Source organism: Cordyceps militaris (genome assembly GCF_000225605.1).
Source record: "Cordyceps militaris CM01 unplaced genomic scaffold CCM_S00003, whole genome shotgun sequence".
NCBI classification, from domain to species: domain Eukaryota; kingdom Fungi; phylum Ascomycota; class Sordariomycetes; order Hypocreales; family Cordycipitaceae; genus Cordyceps; species Cordyceps militaris.
The window spans coordinates 3292701-3313327 of NW_006271971.1; the positions used below are offsets into that span (position 1 = coordinate 3292701).

General features: G+C 54.8%; 8 protein-coding genes across 8 annotated transcripts; 2 read left to right on the top strand and 6 right to left on the bottom strand.

Moving 5' to 3' along the window:
• Positions 1-269: 269 nt before the first annotated feature.
• Positions 270-1514, bottom strand: CCM_04647 (uncharacterized protein; the record flags this gene model as incomplete). The annotated part of the gene is made up of 1 exon (XM_006669794.1): positions 270-1514. The coding sequence occupies one exon, from the start codon at positions 1512-1514 to the stop codon at positions 270-272; it is 1245 nt and encodes a 414-aa protein (XP_006669857.1).
• Positions 1515-1877: 363 nt separating this feature from the next.
• Positions 1878-2789, bottom strand: CCM_04648 (NAD(P)-binding domain; the record flags this gene model as incomplete). The annotated part of the gene is made up of 3 exons (XM_006669795.1): positions 1878-2073; positions 2148-2629; positions 2694-2789. 3 exons carry the CDS (start codon positions 2787-2789, stop codon positions 1878-1880), a joined length of 774 nt encoding a protein of 257 aa, XP_006669858.1.
• Positions 2790-3401: 612 nt separating this feature from the next.
• Positions 3402-5523, top strand: CCM_04649 (vacuolar segregation protein (Pep7), putative; the record flags this gene model as incomplete). The annotated part of the gene is made up of 3 exons (XM_006669796.1): positions 3402-3674; positions 3730-4606; positions 4667-5523. The coding sequence occupies 3 exons, from the start codon at positions 3402-3404 to the stop codon at positions 5521-5523; spliced, it is 2007 nt and encodes a 668-aa protein (XP_006669859.1).
• A 692-nt stretch (positions 5524-6215) lies between these two features.
• CCM_04650 (start control protein cdc10) lies at positions 6216-8714 on the bottom strand (the record flags this gene model as incomplete). Its single annotated transcript, XM_006669797.1, has 2 exons — positions 6216-8525; positions 8589-8714. 2 exons carry the CDS (start codon positions 8712-8714, stop codon positions 6216-6218), a joined length of 2436 nt encoding a protein of 811 aa, XP_006669860.1.
• A 1388-nt stretch (positions 8715-10102) lies between these two features.
• On the top strand, positions 10103-11206 carry CCM_04651 (uncharacterized protein; the record flags this gene model as incomplete). Its single annotated transcript, XM_006669798.1, has 1 exon — positions 10103-11206. The coding sequence occupies one exon, from the start codon at positions 10103-10105 to the stop codon at positions 11204-11206; it is 1104 nt and encodes a 367-aa protein (XP_006669861.1).
• A 133-nt stretch (positions 11207-11339) lies between these two features.
• Positions 11340-11960, bottom strand: CCM_04652 (acetyltransferase, GNAT family, putative; the record flags this gene model as incomplete). The annotated part of the gene is made up of 2 exons (XM_006669799.1): positions 11340-11860; positions 11924-11960. 2 exons carry the CDS (start codon positions 11958-11960, stop codon positions 11340-11342), a joined length of 558 nt encoding a protein of 185 aa, XP_006669862.1.
• A 1116-nt stretch (positions 11961-13076) lies between these two features.
• CCM_04653 (Protein kinase-like domain) lies at positions 13077-14215 on the bottom strand (the record flags this gene model as incomplete). Its single annotated transcript, XM_006669800.1, has 2 exons — positions 13077-13991; positions 14078-14215. The coding sequence occupies 2 exons, from the start codon at positions 14213-14215 to the stop codon at positions 13077-13079; spliced, it is 1053 nt and encodes a 350-aa protein (XP_006669863.1).
• A 466-nt stretch (positions 14216-14681) lies between these two features.
• CCM_04654 (MFS transporter, putative) lies at positions 14682-16354 on the bottom strand (the record flags this gene model as incomplete). The annotated part of the gene is made up of 3 exons (XM_006669801.1): positions 14682-15694; positions 15767-16069; positions 16141-16354. 3 exons carry the CDS (start codon positions 16352-16354, stop codon positions 14682-14684), a joined length of 1530 nt encoding a protein of 509 aa, XP_006669864.1.
• Between the last annotated feature and the right edge of the window lie 4273 nt (positions 16355-20627).

Consider the following 20627-nt stretch of genomic DNA (forward strand, 5'->3'; position numbering starts at 1 on the left):
GCAGCTGCAGAAAATCTTCACGCATGCGAGACAGCTGACAGAAATTGAGAAATGTGAAAACCCCGGTGTAGTAGGTCGGCTCAGTATACCTGGGGTTGCGGGACCAAGAAGGTGGCAGAGGGACGCGAAGAACCTGAGCACTGCTGTACTGAGGTCATCAGTTGTCTTCGTGGCGCGGGCAGCGGCTTGGCCTTTTCGTTTCGGGCGATGCGGAGATGGCGTCCTGTCGGAGTTCGTTGTCGCTGGAACTACTCCCGATCCAACCTTATTCAAGGTACAGCCGCCGGAATCACAGACGGCAGCTCGTCTCCGCGTATCCTTCCACCGAGCTGGGTCGCAAACATCCACGCCGCCCGCGACAAATCATCCGTCAGGTCTCCACGACGTAAAATTTTGAGCCGCGACTGCGCAAGCACAAATCCGCCGCACGAAATCTGTACAATGCGCACGCTGGGATGGAACATGTTCAGCGAGAGGTGGTGCTGCAGATATCTCCCCAGCGCCGCCGTGAAGGGCTGATCGCCCGCGCTCGTCGCGCTTCTCCAGGCCCATCCGTCATCCATGTTTCCGCCGGCCAAGCGCCGGCGTTCACGCGCATCCTTTTCCCAGAGGGCCGGTGTGCCGCTATTCTCCGGCCGCAGCCTTTCGCCTGTACGCAGGAAGCGGCGAAGATCCTGTGGCGGAACCGCCACACTCATATTTCGAAGGCCTGGCTCCATTGTCTCCTCCGCGTCCGAATCAGAATCCGAGTTGAGACCGCCGTCGCCGTCGCGAAGCGGCGCGTTGAAAGCCAGTGTGACGACAAAGTCGGGTCCCTTGTTCGACAAGCCCATAGTCTCTATCCATCCCTCCCATATGTTGACCAATGTTTTTGTTCCGAGCGACAGCTTGCTCACGCGGCAATCAAATGTCGTCGAGAGCCAGTCGCCAATAACGTGCTTGAGCGCTTGTGGCATGCGTAGCAAAAGTAAGGGCAGGTGAAGGAATCTTGCTTCATCGAGCACATTGTCGGTGGCCGCCCTTCCAGGACGCATAGCCCAGTCTGACGGCTTGACCGAAGAGAGTTGCTGTTGTGTCGTATATCCAGGGAGGAGGAGTGCGACGTAGGCCGCATTCTCGTGCCGGATTTCTACCCAGAGACCCTTGTCGGCGCCATCACCAGCATCCCCTCGCGCGCGGTCAGGAGCGTCGTCAAGAACATCTCGATCACCAAGAACGTCGCCGGGCGAAAACCAGCGAAATTTTACATAACGCAGCGGCCCGACTTGTCCAGCGGGTGTTTCAAGAGACTCCAGCCCGATTTGAATGCCACGAACAACGTCCCCGACAAGAGTATCCCGTAGGCGGTGGGCGAGTACGTCAAGCCGAGGCTGGTCCAGAGGTTGCGCCCCAGTAAAAAGCGGCGATACTCGATGTGTTGAGAATGTAGTGTTAAAAAAAGGCGGTATCACGTCGTCGACGATTGGGCTCTCGCTGTAGAAGGTATCCGAGGTGGAAACATCCTGATCCGCCATGGTGCACCACACGTACGGTGCCAATAAAAGATCGTTATATTTTTCCAGCCAGTGTGGCAGAATTGACGCGTGGACTTTATGAATGCTGGCTACCTGAGTGCCATGATCTTCCTTCGGCGTTTGGCGCGTGCCTGAACTTCAATGTGTACATGCATGAACCGTGTTTTGCGCAGGGTGGGGCTGACTAATCATCGGCGACAAATATTAGGCATCCCAACATCGGTCAGAATGAGTTAGTCTTATAGTCTGTGCTTGTTTTATTATACAATATATACAATTTTTCGGATTCACTGGTCATATAGTCAAAACATTTTCGGGAGCACGCTGTAAGCACACTCGCTCTCATGTGCAGCAGAGAGCTGGTCAGACGCCAATGCTAAATCCAAACGACCCTTCGAAGACGTCGAGCGCCTCAACGTCGCGCACATCGCGGAGCGACTTGACGATGTCCATGGACGGAGCTTTGTTGGCGGGATAAAACAAAAGCAAGTTTTCCATATCTTCGTGTGTCATCTGGCACATTTCTTCCCACTTGTATGTGTCGCTCACTTTGGACATCCTATCGTCAAATCAGGTTAGCCGATTTCGTCTCTAGCACGAGAGAAAAAGAAAAGTTGCGAAAGAGCGACTCACCAGCGCATCCTCTTTGGGCCATCTTCCACTTTGGGGGCAACTTTGCGCAGCTTGATTCGCAGTTCACCAATGACATCGATGGCAGTACCTGCGTTGTTGGGGAGCTTGCTGGCAATAAAGCGGCGGATGGAGGCAGCAAGCCGAGGTCCACGACCATTGGTGCTGACCATGATTTGTAGGGGGCCGTCTCTGTGGACGCTTCCAAAGTAAAAGTCGCATTCCGGCGGGACATCTGCGATATTGGCAGGAATCTTCTTCTCCTTGCACAGCTTCCAGATGACGGTGGAGGCATCTGGGTCGTCAATGGCGACCAGGACCATGACTGCATTGTCGAGATCGGAGGGTTCAAAGACTCGGTCGATGTGTGTGATTTGTTTCTCTGCAACTCGATGGGCGACTTCTTTGTTGAGGCCGGCGGCAGGGCACACGACAGTCACGTTGGCGTCGGCATTTAGGCAGTTGAGAATGCGACCTGCAGCGACCTGTTGTCGTTAGCTTTAGACTGACTGTACTTTGTCAAGGGGTTTGGATTGGGGAGTGGCGTACCTCGCCGCCGCCGACTACTAAAACGTTCTTGTCCTTGACCTGCCACGCGAGAATGAGGCTGCCTCCTGGTTGCGGCTCTGGAAACGATTTGGGCATGGTGGGCGGGTTTGCAAGATTGGGTTGTGAAAGATCAAGATGGGCAGAAATGAGCCGGCGTCGGATCGATTCAAGGTGTCAGTCAAGCTCCGATAAGGCGCGATAAGGCGCTAGCAGGGGGCAGCCCGCCTACCAAACGGTCGCTGCACCGAGCATCCGGCAGACTTATAGCGGGCGATTAGTGGACTTAGCTGCTGAAGAACTTGGGGTCTCACTCAGCTTTAATAAGTTAGGAACTGCTGGCCATCTGGGACTGCAGAAACAATGTGAGGGTGAGACTTGAAACTGTCGCTGTCGTCGAAATGATCTAATTAGGTACTTTAACATCTACTCATGCATGAATTCCCATTGTCGGCTTCCATTGACTTGTCAACGTTCGACGCCGCTCCACACCGTGTTCCCTCAGTCCCACCAAGCCACTTACCCAGTTCTGCTAGTTAGCCACAGCTGTTGTCCACCTGCCATCGTCATCCCACCCTTGGTCATTCATTACGCACATCTGGATGCCAACAGCCCCAGAGGCACCTCGAACACCAAAGGTCGTCTCGGGTTGCTGCACTGGCGGGCATAAACACCAAAAACTCACTTCTAATAAGCCAACATCGACCTGCAATGTCTGGTCGGAAGCTCGGAGGCGGTCGCATCCTAGGCAGCGGCAAGGGCCTTGCGCCGCCACCCGCTGCCCCTCGTTCTCGTGCCCCCAGCCCGTTGGCACCGTCCGAGAGCACCATCTCGATTAGCTCATCGCCGCTGTCGCCGTCTATGAGCGGCAGTTTGACGGGTATTGGTCGGGATATCGGATCCAGCATCAGCGTCGGCGCACAGCCCAAGGCTGGCCTATCCAGTGATGGAGCGCTCGTTTGTCCCATCTGTAGCGAGGAGATGGTATGGCTCGGCGTTCTGACTAGATGACCTTGTGCTCACATTTTCATTGTTCCAGGTCACTCTATTGCAGCTCAATCGACACATTGACGACAATCACCAGGAACTACCCGCCGAGGAGCAAGACGAAGTAAAGACGTGGTTCGACAAGCAGGTGCAAAAGGCGAAGCGCTTTCAACCGCTCTCCCTGATCAACCAAAAGCTTCGCGGCTTGGAGGTTTTTGAACCAAACGAGGCGCCTCAGCCACATCCGCACGTCTCATCGCATGCTCCCGGGAAATCGCAAGAATACCATATCGATCCGGAGGAGCTCATCACCAGGCACCATTGGCAGCGACCAACAGGTCATGACAGGTGCACCGACCCTACCTGCGGAAAGAACCTCGGCCCTATCAACGGCAACATAAACTGCCGAAATTGCGGCCGATTATTTTGCGAAGAACATACGATGTACCAAATGAAACTAAGTCGAAGCGCCAACAGCGAACCTGTTCGGGGCGTCTGGGCTCGTGTGTGCGAAACCTGCTACAAGTCAAGGGATGGGTACAACGACCACACAGGCGTCTCGATAGATCACACAAGCGCATTTATGGAAACTCGCCGAAAACGTGTTGAACGCCAAAAGCTCGAAGTCTCGCGACTCGAGAAGCGGTTAACAAAGCTAACGAGATTGTTGGTTGATTCACCCGATAAGCCAAACGGCTCGCTGCTATCCCCAGTCACCCAACTGACAGGGCAAAATAATCAACGAAAAGCGATCGAACAGTCTGTCGTACCTTGGGAGGACGATGAATCCGTTTCAAAGTGTCCATTCTGTCAACAAGAGTTCGGCAGTTGGACATTCAGAAGACATCACTGTCGCATCTGCGGCCGAGTGGTATGTGCAGACTTACAAACGGGCTGCTCGTTTGAAGTCGGTCTCGATGTTGCACCACGTAAGTATAGTTATATTTAACATGATCACGCACCGAGAAATATAGTCCTAACAAGTGCAGCCTCACATCAACCTACAGAAAAACCGCGTCCCGCAACCGACCTTGTCAAGATCAACATCCGCATGTGCCAGGACTGCAACCACACAATATTTTCCGGTAGGGACTTTAGCGCCTCTCTGGAATTGAAGCCCACAGATCAGCGAGCGTATGAAACACTACAACAATTCGAGCGAGGCATTCGTCAGCTACTGCCCTCCTTCCATCGCGTTCTACTGGCACTACAGCCGGAAAAGCTAGAGAACGGTGAAGTCGACTTGACTAAGCCACCGCCCACGCGAGCACAAATCCAGGAAGCAGGCAAGATCCGAAAACGTCTCATTGACAGTTTTGGAAAATACGGTATCGCCGCGAAGCGCATCAGGGACCTGCCAACCCAGAGCCCAACACAGCAACGACTACAAGCAGCCATTTACATGTATGCGAGTGGCTTCCTGCACACGAATATGCTGCCGCTCAAGAGCCTACCCCAGCTCCTACGCAACCAGTCGTCGGCTTCGTCGCGCTCCGGGCGCTCCGCGCACCACCTGTCGGTGCATTCGGCATCCTCGGGCCTGCGCCACACGGAGCTCGCCGAGTCCGACACGGCCTCGCAGGCCGCCAGCGAGGTGAGCACGGTCGTGAGCCAGCTAGAGACGGAGGAAAGGGGCCTGCGCGAGGGGCTCGCCGTCCTCGAGGAGCAGCGCTTCATGGTCGAGGAGATGCTGCGGGCAGCCACCCGCGCGCGCCGCTTTGAGGAGATTTCAGCGCTTAATCGCAACATGGATGAGCTCGAGGCGGAGATTCAGGCGCTGAAGAGCAAGATTACGAGCGTGGAAACCCGGTGGGAGGGGGTATACCGAGACGGGGTGGCTTCATGAAGGCGGAGAGCACATGATTATGGCGTCTGGTGCAGTTTATGTTTTCACATTCTTTTTTATTCTGGCATTGCGTGGGCGTTTACGGTGCGTGTACAGCAAGGCATGTCTGGAAGCCTCTGGACTATTTTCTTTGTGTTGTTTTCCCGTCCTGCCGTTTCATTTACCATCTATAGACGGACTATTACATCTCAATATACCTGCAATCTAGCAGCGCAGGCCCTGTGCAGACACTGCAAAGGGGGGGGATTAGAGCAAAACTTTAAATACTCGAGACGTTGTAAATATGCATTACTATCATGATGAAATGCCAAACAGTGCAAAAAGTGACATGTGCATATGAGCCAAACAAAAGACGAACGCCCGGCCGTGACCGGCGAGACTCAACACAGTTAAAAACTCCGTAAAAGTAGTAAAACACCTGTTTCTGCGTCGCCTGCAGTACCTACCTAGACAAGTAGGGCGCATGTGATGGCAGACCAGAAAAAAAAGGACAAAGTTCTTCAACATGCCCCCCCGTGGTCTAAATCATGTCCCTGACAAGCGCCGTTTCCAGAGAAACAAAAGAAAAAAAGCCTCACAAAGTATGCGCCAAAATTACAACACCATAGTATACCGACAGTAGAAGAAGCGGAAGAGAAATGTACAGATGCAAAAAGAGCTGCGAACAAGGACTGCAAGGCGTAGTGGCACTACTAATGCACGACACCCTCGACACCGCCTAGGAAGCGCCTGACGCGGTCAATCTCCAGCTCCTCGCGTTCGCTCTCGACAGCCTTGAGTAGGCCGTCAATGACGGCATCGACATCCTTCTCGGCGACGCCTGTACACAGGGCGACGACGCGGCGGTACTTGACCTCGACGTCACGGCTTCGGCCCTGGAGGGCCTGGACCATCTTGCGGGTAACGTCACGGCGGGACTCGATGGCGCGGATACGCGCCGTGAGAACAGCGGCAGATGGCAGCATGCCCTCGGCGCCGAAGCCGCCCGCGGCGTTGTGCTCCTCGGCCGCCTCGAGCATTGCGCCCAGCTCCGTTTCCCACGATGACGACGGGTTCGGCTGCACTGAGCGGGCTTGCTCGTTCAGTAGACGCGACTGCTCGTCTTCGCGGGCGTGCGCCAGGTTGGACACTTTTTGACGGGCGAGCTGCTGCTTGGTCACAGAGGCCGAGAGCTGGTCAATCTTGCGGCGCGCGTCGCCCAGCTGTGTCGAGGTGTTGCGTAGTGTCGCATGCAGCGAGTCCAGGTTGATTTGCTTTGTTTTCATTTCCTGCTGGAATACAGAGCTGGTCTCGCCCAAGAGGTGGGTAATGGATCCAATGATATCGTCACTGCTCTCGCGCATCTTTTGGCTTGAACCGGGAGGAGCGCTGGGTTTCTCGGACATGGGCTCGCCGTTTTGCTTCTCCTCGGCGTTCTCAACACCGATACCAAAGTCGACTGGCCGCAGGCCTACGCGGTTGGCAATGTTAGGGTCAGCGCCAACTTCAAGGAGCTGGGAAACGATGCTCTTGTTACCGATTCTGGCAGCAATATTTAAAGCAGTGTCACCACAGCTATCTTGAGCATTGACAATTTCAGTCATGAATCGAGCAATACCCATCTTAGGGATAGTAACTTGAGAGCCATTGGGAGCGGCACCATTAACGCCAGTGTTCTGGCTGTTCGGCACACTGCCTTGGCGTACGACCCATTCAAGCAGGCTCTCCAGGTAGTAGCGGCTAGCAGCATTTCGGCCCTTCACAGCGCTTGTGACTGCAATGTGATGCAGAACCGTACGACCTTTGTGATCCCTGGCCTCAATGGTCCCACCAAGAACCTCCAGCAGATCAGGGAATGACGTGTGGTCCATGGAATTCGTTACAACACAGGCGCGCATAAGAGGAGTCTCGCCTGAACCGTTGACGCGGTATGGAGAAGCCCCAGCAGTAATCAGCGCTCGCAGAAGCGGCATGCGTGAAAGAGTTGCGGCCCAGTGCAGAGCAGTGTGACTCTGCGAGTCAATGGGCATATCAAGCTCACTCTGCGTCAGCGTACGAAGCATATCGTGCTTTGACGAATCGGGAGTGGCAGAGTCCATGAATAGACCCATAAGCAGACCCCGTTTTGACTCCGCGTCTGGAGACATCTCATATGGGAGTGGTGCTTGGGATCCGTTAGTCTCTTCAATGGGTGATCGGTCCTGCATGGCACTCTGCGGGTACATGAAAGACTCGTTGGGTTCAGTCGGAGATCCGGGGAACGCATTGGCATAAGCCTCCATGCTCTGACCGTACCCTCCAAAACTATCACTAGGAGTCATGTTCACCCGTTGGCGCTTTCGAGGCGGTTCAGCTTCGAGCATAGGAGGTATGCCGTTGGTTTGCTGGGTCGAGTAAGTAGAGTCGACATGCTGGCTGTATTCGGAAGCAAAGCTCTGCTGGGAATTTCCAGGAAATTCGTCGCCGTTTTGCATCGAGGGTTGTCTGCTGAAGCTTGGTGGATGGGAGGGGCCATTACGGCTGCGAGGGTTGGGTGAGTCGAAGCGTGCCTTGCTGATTGCTGCTACGGCGTGCGAAGCGGTGCTCGAGATATTTTTGAAAAATGTGCCGTTGACGCCATTTGGCCTGCCCTCAGCGTTCGAGTTGTACATGCGCTTCCTTTGGGCAGCCATAGCCTGCTCCTTGGTTGGCGTGTTAAAATCACCTTGCCCAGCGACGCCGCCATCCTGGCCCATGTCGTAAGTGAGCAAGGGGCGGAGGAGTTCTTCGACACCATATTGACGACAGACTTCGACACCGCGCTCAAAATTGATCCAAGTGCCCTGGTACTTTCCGTAACCACCCTGTACTTTTTCGTGCTCTCCAGTTTGGATTTCTTTCTCGAGAATTTTCGTTCGCTTGCCCTTGTCAACACCGGCGACCTTGAGAATTTGCGTGGCATTTAGACAAGAGTCGTGGCGTCGTCGCATTACAGCGATAGTGTTCACTTCCATTTCGTAGACGTCGACTCCGGAGTAAGAAGCCTGTTGTACTACACATCAGTAAAGAGCGCGTTGAAAGAGCGTAAATCTGCGCCTAGCACTCACCGAGTAGATCTGAGGGCCGCTGGGGTTGACGTTAAAGCTGCCGTGAAAAGACGCATTGGGGCGCCCCTGCTGCGACTGCTGGCTCATGGTGAAGGATTGCTGTGAAGATTGCGAAGCGGACGGCATGATGGACAGCGGCTATAAAATGGAAGAGAGATGTCGGTGATGATGCATATGGGTGAAGGCGTACGCGATGCGTGTCGTGAAGAGCAAGTCGTGATATATGGACAATTATATGAAGCGATACTCCAGAGCGCAGAAAGCGCTCTCGTGTCGATGTTGAATGCGGCCTGCAGTGGTAGAGAATGAGGGGATCCAGGCGAGGACTGCAGGATGGAAAATGAGGCCAAAGTGGGCAGGGCAAACGAAGTGGTCAAAGGTACAAGGTACGTCAGCCGAGGGAGTGAGGGGGCTTCAGTGATGGCGGAGCGCTAAAATCAGACCAGCGGCGCTGTCGCAGCGACAAATCTGGGGTGCGGGCAGAGGGCACACGTGCGTCTCTTTTTCTTTTATTAACCTTCATTCGCTAATGAATACAAGTGAAAGAATGGTTTGATAAAAACCATTGACTTGACGATTATTTTCGAAGGCTTGCAATGCAACACTCGCTTAAATAGGTAAGTAGGAGTTATCCACGGACTGCCGACCTACCAAGGTAATTTGTACCAGGGTAACGATCCTTGTCGGAGGTACCAGTACATGTGCCCTTGGCTCCGTGCGGAATGGATGTCGCCAATGGTCGTTAATTGATCGCAGTCAGGAAGCGTGTCGGTTTCGTGATTTCGTGTCTGGTCGTGTCCAGCCGTGTCGCGTTTTACCGCGTAACTGCCTACCTATCAGACGTGTCTGTATGTGGGGCGTCCTAAAGTGGTTTGACTTTCACCCTTTCAACAATTACGACATTGCCACATTGTGCACCAATGCACCAATCAACCTACATCTGCCATGAAACCGAAGCTTCCATCGTTAACTAACTATAACCATTCGCCTGCCAGTCAGTGGCAGGATACCCTGTGGATCCGGGGGGAGGTGTTGCCAGTTGGACGAACCAGCGCTCTGGTTTGGCAACACTCTGAGACGAACACTTGCAGATGGAACCTGTGCGTCTCGGCCTGCAGGATTCACCCCTGGGTTGCGTCTACTGAACAAGACATGTCCCTTTGTGCGGCTCGGATGCATCTACTTGGTAGAGGTTAGTAGATATAAAGAGCGGGCTGGTCATGTATGTCGTATGTCACCAACCCGCGCTGGCATTCACGGCAGCAACACACATAAATCATGATACATTATTCGAACGAACCTCAAATATTCATCCAGTCAAAGATGTCTGTGAAAGCCTGGATGACACTTGCAAAAACTCTTGTGTCATCATTTTGTTAGAGTTCAATTCTCATCAGCAGCATGTAGCTAGTGCGACACCGATTCTACGTTGTACTCCACACGCAACCCGATTTGGGGGAAAAGGACTTCACTCAAACCATCAGTCCTTGCCGGAGCCACATCGACCACGAACAATGCCCGCACCGCGTCCAATCCCGTTGGCGCCGATAAAGGGCCTCTCAATCTACCGGCAGCTGCTACGCGAATGCTCGTACCTCCCGCCCGCCGTCCGCCCGACAATCCAATCCCTGATCCAGACCCGGTTCCAGCAGCACCGCAAATATGACCCCCGCGCCAAACCACACTGGGAACGCGCGCAACGGGTGCTGCGCACGCTGGCGGCCGCCAACACCGGCCACCGCAGGTGCATGGAGGAGCTCATCTCCAAGGCCTTTGGCCGCTCCGGCACCCGTCGGCGGCAGCTGATGCGCGAGTTTGTCGTGCCGCAGGGCGCTGCGGACTCGCAGGCCCTCGAGGCGCTAACCCAGACGACGACAACAGCGGCGACCACCAACCCGCCGACCAAGGCGAAGCGGCCGATCGGAAACCCCAAGAACCGCTTCTTTCTAAAGTGGGATCAACCAAAACTGCTGCGGCTGCTGTCGTCGCAGCGCCGGCACCAAAACGAAGCGCGGTCCACGTCCCACCTGCTCGGGACGTCGATCAAGACCATCAACCCAGACGTCGACGTGCCCAAGGAGAACATCTGGGGCGACCCGCCGGCCGAGTGCGTCGTCAACGCCAAAAAGGCGCGGTGGTGGCGGCGCAGCGCGGACAAGATGCAGCCGCCGCTCGGCAGAGGCGAGTGGGACCTGCTCGGGCGTCTGAGCCGCGGCGCGCAAGAAGCGGACGAGTGGCGCGTGCCGGCGCGGCGCGTGCGCGTCGGCGGCGCGCTCGCACAGCCGCTGCAGGAGGAGAGCCAAGCGGCCGCGCTGATGCGATATGCGTCCCACACGGCGGCCGCGGTGGAGAGGAGTCACGGCGCCAAGCGCAGCGCCCGCGCCGGTCAACAGGATACCGGGCCGTACGGACACGGGCACTCGGGGAAAGGCCTCTCACCGCGCTGGTTCCGACGAGCATACGCTCGCGCGTGGATGCTCACGCCCAAGATGGAGCAGGACCCGCGGACGCTTCAGTACACGTTTACGTTTGGAGACTTGCCCCGTCTCCGAGATGCTACGCCCCAGCAGCGGTCCATCTTTGACGGCGTCGACGCCAATGGCCAGCTGTTGAAGTAGTCTGCCTCGTAAGTTGCCAAACAAGGAAACCTGTTTGTACACTTTGTATTTTTACTACAACGCATCCACCGGAGTCTAGCCAATGATGAAAACACATTATTATTATTTTGCCTAACCCATCTACTTCTGCCTCTCAATCCAGCAGGTGCGCGAGCTTGGTCAGGCCGTCGTCGGTGACGCGCATCGTCATCCACTCATGCATGCCCTGGGCGCCAATCTTCTCGTAGAACTTGATACTCGGCTCGTTCCACTTGAGCACCGACCACTCGAGGCGCGCGCCGCCAAAGGCGACGACCTCCTTGGCGAGCTGCACCAGCAGCGCCTTGCCGTAGCCGCGGCCGCGCGCCGAGGGCCGCACAAACAGGTCCTCGAGGTAGATGCCGGGGCAGGCGCGCCACGTGCTGTAGTTGTAAAAGTAGAGCGCCATGGCGACGGTCTCGCCCGCGGGGTCGGCGAGCAGCAGGCAGCGCGCGGGCCGGCTCGCCGACGTGGCCTCGGTGTTGGGCACGCAGGCGGTGGTGTTGGGGTCCGAGGGGGGTCCCGAGGGCGCAAAGGCAATCGTGCTGGTCAGCGTCTCGACGGTGGCCTTGTTGGCGTCCGACTCCTTTTCGTAGTCGGCAAGCGCCTGGATCAGGTCGAGAATGATGGGGACATCTGGGAGAGAGTTCGAGGGTTAGAGGGGTCGACGGGGTTCAATGGGCGGGGTTGGAGACATACCCTCCTTGCGAGCGTGACGAATGACACCGTCGGACATGATGAAGGCGCTGGGTGTTGGGATACCTATGGGTAATTGGTGTAATTGAGATGACAAGTGAGTCCTTTTTGTAGGTCAATGGATGTCGGGACGAAATAAAGTCAAAGTCCCAGAAGTGGGTGGACGCCGTTTGCGATGCCGGCCAGCGTGGGGTGAAGGGCGGGGCACGGAAATGTTGCTTGTAGGGCGTGCCTTTTCCTTGAAACTCGTGAGAAAATCATAACTTTTTGACTAATTTGTATGACCAATTCCCCTCCCATCTAAGTTCATCTGTCGACAGGCACTACCAGAAATATCCCCCATCACCAGTAACAAAATACACCACTACTAGTCAGTGGCATATGATGCTCAAATTATTTATCTCCTTCTTTAGCTTCTTATTTACCCATTCAATTTTTCTTCCTTATTTCTTTTTAGTAAAGGTGTATAGCTACCTAGTGTAGCTATTTTTACTTCTTTTGTCACTCGTGCCTATGCCGGCGTGTACCATCGCATTGCGTGCTGGCAACGTGACAGCTGCAGCTGCCCGCCCACCTTCCTGACAAAGCAACTATTGAGCTACCACTGCGAAGCAGCTCAGCCGATCTTGATCTGTTTCAGGCATAACTAGTATCAAATCGAAGTTAAACTGCATCTGAAAAGTGGCGACGAATACTGAGCGTGGAGCCATCAGAGTATACGTCGGTTCAGGCAGTGGACGAAAACACTGTTGGATCTGGATATTTCTTTTCCCTACCGAGGTGCTGCCATCTTTTCGAGAATAATATGTACCCCAAGGCGAGTTTTATAAAAGTCGGAGAGGTACCAACCGGCATGGGGATCTACATTTACGTCATACCATTGAACCAGGGCTACCACCCCGCCGAATGGCCATGATAAAGACGCCAATCTTTGACATGGAATTTGTTCAAATTTATTTACTCTTGATTTTTCTTTGATTAGTCTCAGAAAGGATAGGTTCTGAGATTACACTTTGAAGGTATGCCGGTTGTCATGGTCCTCGCAAGCAGTGGTCACTGGACAGTGAACTTCAAACTTTACTACCCAGATGGAAAATTGATCGAATGACACGCAACGAGAAGGGCCAGGAGAGTCGGATGACCTAGGCGAGGAACACTATGAGCCGCTTTCTGCACTATTCCCATTCAAAGCTTGCACCACAGCTTGGGCAGTAGTGAGCCTACCGTGCCAACAGTCATCTATAACACTACCGCATTGGACGGAGCCCGTCTCTGGAAACTCGGCTGCTTGGAAGCGACGTCCAACCTCAACATCCGTTAGATCCGCATAGGGCTCATTGCCGGTCATAATGAAGTACAGTACCGATCCAAGCGCGAAAAGGTCGTCAGCCTTGGTCGGTACATAGCCCCTCCCCCAACGTCCTGCCTGATACCTCGGCCCCGGAGCGCCTGTTTCTATAGAACTTCCCGGAAAGATACTCCCAGCAAAATCGCAGATGCACAAATCTAAACTTTTATTCAAAAGAAAATTCCGGGGGGCGACGTCGGCGTGGATTACTTGTTCATCGTGAAGGCTCGCCAGCGCTCGAGCTGCCTGGGTCGCCCACTTTCCACGAGTTTCAAGATCCAAGCCGCTCGCGGCGTCATTGTCCCTAACGTAGGTAGCCAGGTCTCCGTTGGGCTGATATTCAAGGGTCAGAGTGCAGGACTGGGCATCCCAGCCTAGGAATTTCGGAACTGTGCGCATGTCATCCCTGTCGCCACTTCTTAGGCGCTGATAGACCTCGGCTTCGCGAGCCACGGCCTCGCGGTTCATACGTTCTTCGGTCGGGCTCAGAGGGTTTTGTAGAGGCGTCTTGACAATTGCATCGCCCGAGGGCAGTCGTTCTACCAGCGCAGTGGTTCCCCAACCGACCAAGTCTCCCTTGCGGAGGTAGTAGACCTGCCCAGCATGCTCCTTTATAGCGGGTATCTGGAATCTGGCTTCGGGCCAGTGGGGGAAGTGTTTTCGTTCCCATTCACCGTATACAGGTATATATTCGAGAGAGGGAGGCGGGGGGGTTGGATTCCGCTGGTATAGAAATTACGTTAGTAGAATGCTATTAGAGCCGCTGGCTATTCTAGCCGCTATGAATAACTGTTTTGCGGTATGCCTACCTTGATGTCGTCTTGTTGCTCAATATTATCGGTGCTGGAGGCTTTGGGACGAAGGCGCAAGAGTAGCAACGATGCGACTTTTGCCCAATGTCCCAGCACAGCAAAGAGTTTCTGGAATATTTGCGTAAAGATCAACATGTCGCATTTGAAATAAAGTGATGTGTGCTTTTACGGGGGAGGGGTGATGCGCATGTTGTCACGATTCGTGATCGGCGCGCTGTTGTTCCGATACAGGAATTACTAATTATAAGGGGCGAGCCGCGACGCCACCACTCACTGCCTACCTAGTACCTAATAACACTTCGTAAGCTAGGTCGTGGCTTCAGTTCGACAAAATCGCCCTTGTCACAAGGGTCTTTTATGAACTTGCAAATACAGATCCCATGATTAATTTACTGGTCTAGTTATATTATAATTCTACAGGGTAGTGAATGTCAGGAAGGCATCTTGGCATTATTCGCTTCGTACATGGGTATATTCAAAAACAGCAAATAGCCAAGCCTATCGTTGTATGCAATACAACGTCGAGCAAAAAGACCGACGCTGGATGGATTCCAAAACAGAATCCGTACACTCGTCTTTCATGTCCAAAACCAACGCCGTGTTACAACAGATAGCGATAATCGGGTGCATTGTCGCCCAGATTGTCCCTTTCCTCCTGCGTCAGCGCGGCGGCGGCATCGGGCGGTAGCTGATCGCGCTTCCTGTTGGCGCTCCAGCACATGTAGCCATAGACGCAGCAGGCCGTGGCCGAGAGCGCGAACCAGGCGAGGCAGACGCTGTAGCCGGGGATGAAGCGCGGGGAGTCGCGCTGGAGGAAGACGTAGACGGCAATGATGCCGCCAAGGTTGCCAAAGCCGACCTGCCAGGCGCTTCCGATGGCGCGGCGGTGGTGGCCGCCAAGATTCATGTTGAACCAGCAGACGATGATGGGCATGGCGGTATAGGCGCCACTGGCGACGAGGAAGAGCGCAATGTACTGCACGGTGGTGTGGTTGTGGACGGCGAGAAGGATGGCGAAGCCGGCAATGGCGACGAGGATGGCGGTAATGGCAAAGGCGATGCGGTGGCGGAGACGGTCGGAGACGTAGGCAATGGTCATGGAAAAGGCAAAGGCGACGGCCCAGGGCGGGACGCTGCGCAGCTGCGTCTCAATCTTGCCGTAGTGGAAGGTCTGGAGGATGCCGGGCGCAAAGTAGGCGTAGCCGTAGGCGGGGACGATGATGCCAAAGTAGGCGAAGCCGCCGGCGAGGACCTTGGGGTCCTTGAGGACGGCGAGGACGTCGCGCGCCTTGATGGGCCGCTCGATGGCGTGGCTGCCCTGGTCGGCGGCGAGGCGGGCCCGGACGTAGGTGCGCTCCTCCTCGGTGAGCCACTTGACGTCCTCGGGAAAGTCGGGCAAGAGGAAGTAGATGAAGAAGCTGACAAAGACGGTGAGGGCGCCCTCGAGGAGGAAGATCCAGCGCCAGCCCTTGTAGCCGCGCAGGCCGTCCATCTTGCCAATGGCGGCGGCGAGGAGGCCGCCAAAGGCGCCGGCGAGGGTGGTGCTGTTGAAGAAGAAGGAGTAGCGTTTTTGGGCCTCTGAGCGCTTGTACCACATGCCGATCAGGTAAAAGGCTAGGGGGGAGGTAGTTAGTATGCGACGGAAGGGGGGGGAGGTGTAGCACTAGGGTCCAAAAAAAATCTCACCTCCCGGAAACATGCCCGTCTCAAAGACGCCGAGAAAGAAGCGCGTGACCAGCAGACCGGCGTAGTTGGTGACGAGGCCCTGCATCATGGTGGTAAAGCCAAAGAGAAACATGTTGATGGAGAGCCAGACGTGGGGCTTGAACTTTTTGAGCAGAATGTTGGAGGGGATCTCGAGGAGGCAGTAGGGGATGAAGAAGATGACGAGGGCCGTGTTGTACTTTGTGCTGTCCGGTTTGCCGGGCTCCTCGAGGTGGAGGTCCTTGGCGAGGTCAAAGACTTTGGCATTGGCAATGTTGACGCGGTCTTGAGGGAAAGCAAGCATTGTTAGCCGGGTGCACCACCATTTTGTCAAGTCGAGTTCAGGCGTTGTATACCGAGAAAGGCCAAGAGGTACATGATGCAGAGAAAAGGCACGACGTGCAAGTCAATCTTGGTGAGGATGCGACGCTCGGTGGTGCCCGCGGGGACGGGAATGACCTCGGGGGCCGTCTCGAGGACGACATGGTCAGCGGCATGATCGTGCGACGACGAGTCGTGAAGCGAGCCACTGGCCGTCTTTTCGTTGTTGCTGGCGACGACGACACCCATGGTGAAGGGGGGGAGCTGGGTTCCTCGGGAGGGGGATTGTTATGTCGGCAGGTTGCGCGAGGGATGAGGAAACGTCGCTCGTAGGGATCCGGGAGGGCGAGTCATCTTTTTATTTCTATTCAAATTAGCACTGGGACGGGTTCGGTGATTTTCTTTTTTGGTGAGTTGGGCTTTTGTTTGGGGGTGTGGATGATGTGGATCTGGTGGCGCAACTACAAAAGGTTCGGGGAGGATTTTTTCCCCGCGGACGGACGCTTGTTGGTGAGATGAGGCTGGGAATTGTGGCTTGCCCCGCGTTCAGTTCCGAACTCGTTGCCGAATAATAATTAAAACTAGCCTTGCGAAGAGCATAATCTAAATAAACGGTCCTGCCAAGCAATAACAAGCGACAAGAACGGGGAAAACGAGGGAAACCTTGCTGGTACACCGCTGAGCCTGTCCTTGCTCGGAGCTGACTGGTCGTGACTGGCTAATGGCTTCGTGACGGCAAATCATGACAGTGGCCGACTGCGGATGACAGAGGCACCATCCTGAGATGGTCTGACATTTATGTAAGCTCTTTCTTTTTCTTTTTTTTTCTTCTTCTCTTTTTAGTTCAACTTGCGACTCTCCTCATACGCTCCGCGGAACCAACACTCTAGTCTTCTTTACAAACCAACAGGGCAAGACAGTTGTTGGCCACCCGCTGCAGCCTTCTTGTCTTTGATGTGACCAGCTTTTGCCGGCCATAATTTCGTAGTTGATGAGCGGGGGATTGTGTAAAAATCCACCGTCTTGGCGCTAAGAAATCAGGTCAGTTTCCCCCATCCTTTCCCCCGTCCAAGTGGTTCCCCCACAGTTCCCTACCTTTTAATTTAGTTAGCGGAGCCAATAGCTAGAACAGGCAGCGAGACCGCTCTCACGATCCCGCGTCCGCCAGTCATTCCAACCTTGAAATGGGATTCCGTTTGCTTACAAAAATCGCACCTCTACAACCACCGCGTCAAATTCCCTCCGTAACCTACCGCCCTTTTTATATCATCTGCAATGCAAGGCGCAAACATCTTGCTTGACCTCTTCTGCCGCCGCAAGCCACCGTGTGACCCCCATGAACTTCTTTCTCATCCCAGTTCTAGCCCGCGTTCCGAAAACGCCACCAGCCTTTGTTCCGACAACGCCCACGGTTCGCGCTCCCGCTTCGGTCCAAACACGAGACGCCGCCTTGTTGCCAACTTGCTGTTACTTTGCCTTGATGTACAGCTCTAGAAGCTATTCACTAGTTTCTCCATCGCACGACTTCATCAGTCAAATCACCCAATCAATACACCCACATAGCGCTCCGATTCTCCCCCCACGTGCTTGGCGCCCCTCTCAGCTGGGCGATCTGGGGTTAAGGTTGCACTGAGCCTTTCGTAGCCGCTGCTTTCCACGAGACGGCTTTTTGCCTCTTTTGTCCTTTTTTTTCAGCTTCATTGTATTCCATGGATCATTTTGATCGGCGGCTTGCCTGCGCTGCCGCCAGACCATGATGCACTGCGCGGTTGCGACGAAAGCGCCCACCGCAACATGCATGCCACATGCCGCGATCGACGCTACCGCTGCATGCAACCACTCTACCTGAGCGTCATACCTTTGCTATTGTTGTCATTACCTGGGAAACGCGAATTGGGGATGAAATCTCCAAGGTATGCCCGTACTGCTGCAAACTGCGTAGTATCAAGGCAGCAGTCTTGTTCAGGCACTCGATTTCATCAGAGCTGATATAAGGCCAAATATACTTTGAATATCCATGCTATACAAGATTAGGCAAACAAGCACAGCCAAAGTCCAGTCCCAGGTATGTTGGTTCGTCTCTTGCCATGTAAACCAAGATCAACCATCTACTCAGCGCGGTGCAACACCTCTGCAAATCGGCATCCGCGCGCTCGCATTAAAGAAGATAGATTCACGCCGTCCTCGCCCTTCGCATACCGACACTATTCTGGCAAGCGGCGCCTCGTCAAAGGACCCCACCATGCAGAGCGGCGTTTGCACTTCGCAACTGAACCCATTGTGAGAAGTCATAAACACACCCACTAGGCACCCAGTTGCCTACTTTCACAACTCACCTCCAAGCAGGTATACCAGGTATTCACATTAAATGCCGCGAAGATTAGTAAATCCGCCCCACTATATCTTGGTCTACTGACTCTTCCTTATACCTTGTTTCTCCCTCTTCTAAGTTACTCCCTCCTCCTGGCTCCCCTCTCGCTCTAACACTTCACCACGAAGCATATGCTAGCAAAGTAACAGCGGCTGGTGAACCGTGGGAGATTTCACTTGATTTCACTTGATTTAGCCCATCTTTCCTCCACTCTTTAATTCCCCCAAGCGCACCCTACTCTTCGGGGCTGCCTCTCTCCGGCCCTTGCTTCCGAAGCCATGGCCGACGGCGGCGATGGTCCTGATGAGCTCTTTGTAAACCAGCAAGACCTTGCAACCGGCACCGGCCTCGTGGGCTCTGTGTGGGAGCAGCAACAGCAGCTCCAGAATTATTTTCAGACGTACCAACATCCGGCCGATCTGGGCTATTATCATACATACCCGCCCGTTGATGCGTCTGCCGAGCTGTTTGACTTTCCTAACCATGTCAATTTCGGCGGACGCGACGTAGACAGCGAGACTTGGGCCTTTCCGTATGATAGCGCAGACAGCTATGAGCTCGATCAATACAGATTTGGGGCACCGAGCCCGCCTCAGAGGTAAGGCAGAGAGGCGTCTACGTGAGCTTGCCAACGAACCGAACAAACTAACGATTTTCCTCATCAAAGCCAGCCATTTGCTCTCCAAGTACCCTTTAGTGACTTTGCTGAACAGATGGCGTCTCCTCGCACGCACAAGCCGCAACAGAACGCCTGTAAGCAGGAGTACTCGCCGCCGCAGGCTCCTCTGACACACCAATACCCTGCGTTCGACCCGCCCGCTGGCAATCTGGCTTCTCCCACGGTGCAGCCGGCGCGTGCTTTGAGTATGGGGAAGGCGCCTCCGTCGCCAACCTCGCCCGTCCCGCGCAAGCGACGCGCGTCTCGCCGGCTCTCCCCGTCCTCCCCCACCGCCGGGAGCTCCTCGCGGCCGACGAGACGCACAATCAAGCGGCAGGTCAAGAGCAGCAAGGAAGCCTGGACGGCCCGCCAGGACGAGCTCATACGGCTTGTCGAAGCCAAAGGCACGGGCGTCTTCCACAGGCACATCCGCTCGCAGGCCGAGGCACACGCCAACCACGCCGCGCTGATGAGCCTGTACGCGCAGAAACCCGAGGAGTGCACCACCCCGCTCACAGACGGCACGTTTCCTGTCCATGATGAAGACAAGACGGAGTACGTGGGCCAGTTGTACCGCGCCATCTGTGACTGGACCAACTATTGCGAAATGGCCAAGACGCTCGGCCCAGAGCACATGGCCCAGCGGCAAGCGGCCGCTGAGCTCGCAGACGACGACCCCAGAAAGCAGGCCCTGTTAGACCCGGTCATGTCGCTGCCCGATCAGCAGAGAAAGGTACTCAGTAGGGAGCTTTCCGACTACGTTGTCGAGCAGCTCTGTTGGCGTATGCTTGTACGTTGCCAGACCCTCCCCTCACCACAGCGCTGCCCCCAAACCCACTAACAAGAGGTACCGGTCAGGAACAAGCCCAATTGGCCCAGCAGGGCATCCCGAATGTTGACTACTGGTCCGGCGCGGACGGGGCATAGGAGTCCTATGCGACGTTTCAGGACCGCGTGGCCGCCATGTGCAACGGCCTGCGCGCCTCCAAGCAGCTCGTCAAGTCGCTCTTCAGCGCCGGCGACGGCTGGGACAGGCGCATCGCCAACAACCCCAAGGGCGAGTTCATGCACAAGATCAACAACATGAAGGTCAACCACCGCAAGAACGAGCGGAACCGCACGAACGAGCGGCTGCGCGAGAAGACGATTCCGCAGAAGGAGGTGGAATAGTGTTGGAGTTTGGGACAACGAGGGCCCCATCATGTTTTGTTCTGTGTGCAGTATATGGGATCTGGGGGTTTTTACGATTATGATAATGAGGGAAATGCTTGGGAGGAAATTGGGTATGTTTTTTTTTACGTTAGGTTTTGGTTTATTACGACGCCGACTGGGCAATGCGGCACAAACGACAGGAACTCGCAAAGGGCGAGCAGGCACATCACATATTTCCTATTGAGCGAGCATGGCAGCACAATATTGTTGTTCATATTATATCACAATCTATGCTTTCAGAAACAATCAAAACAAACGCTATGCAACTTGAACGGGTAACC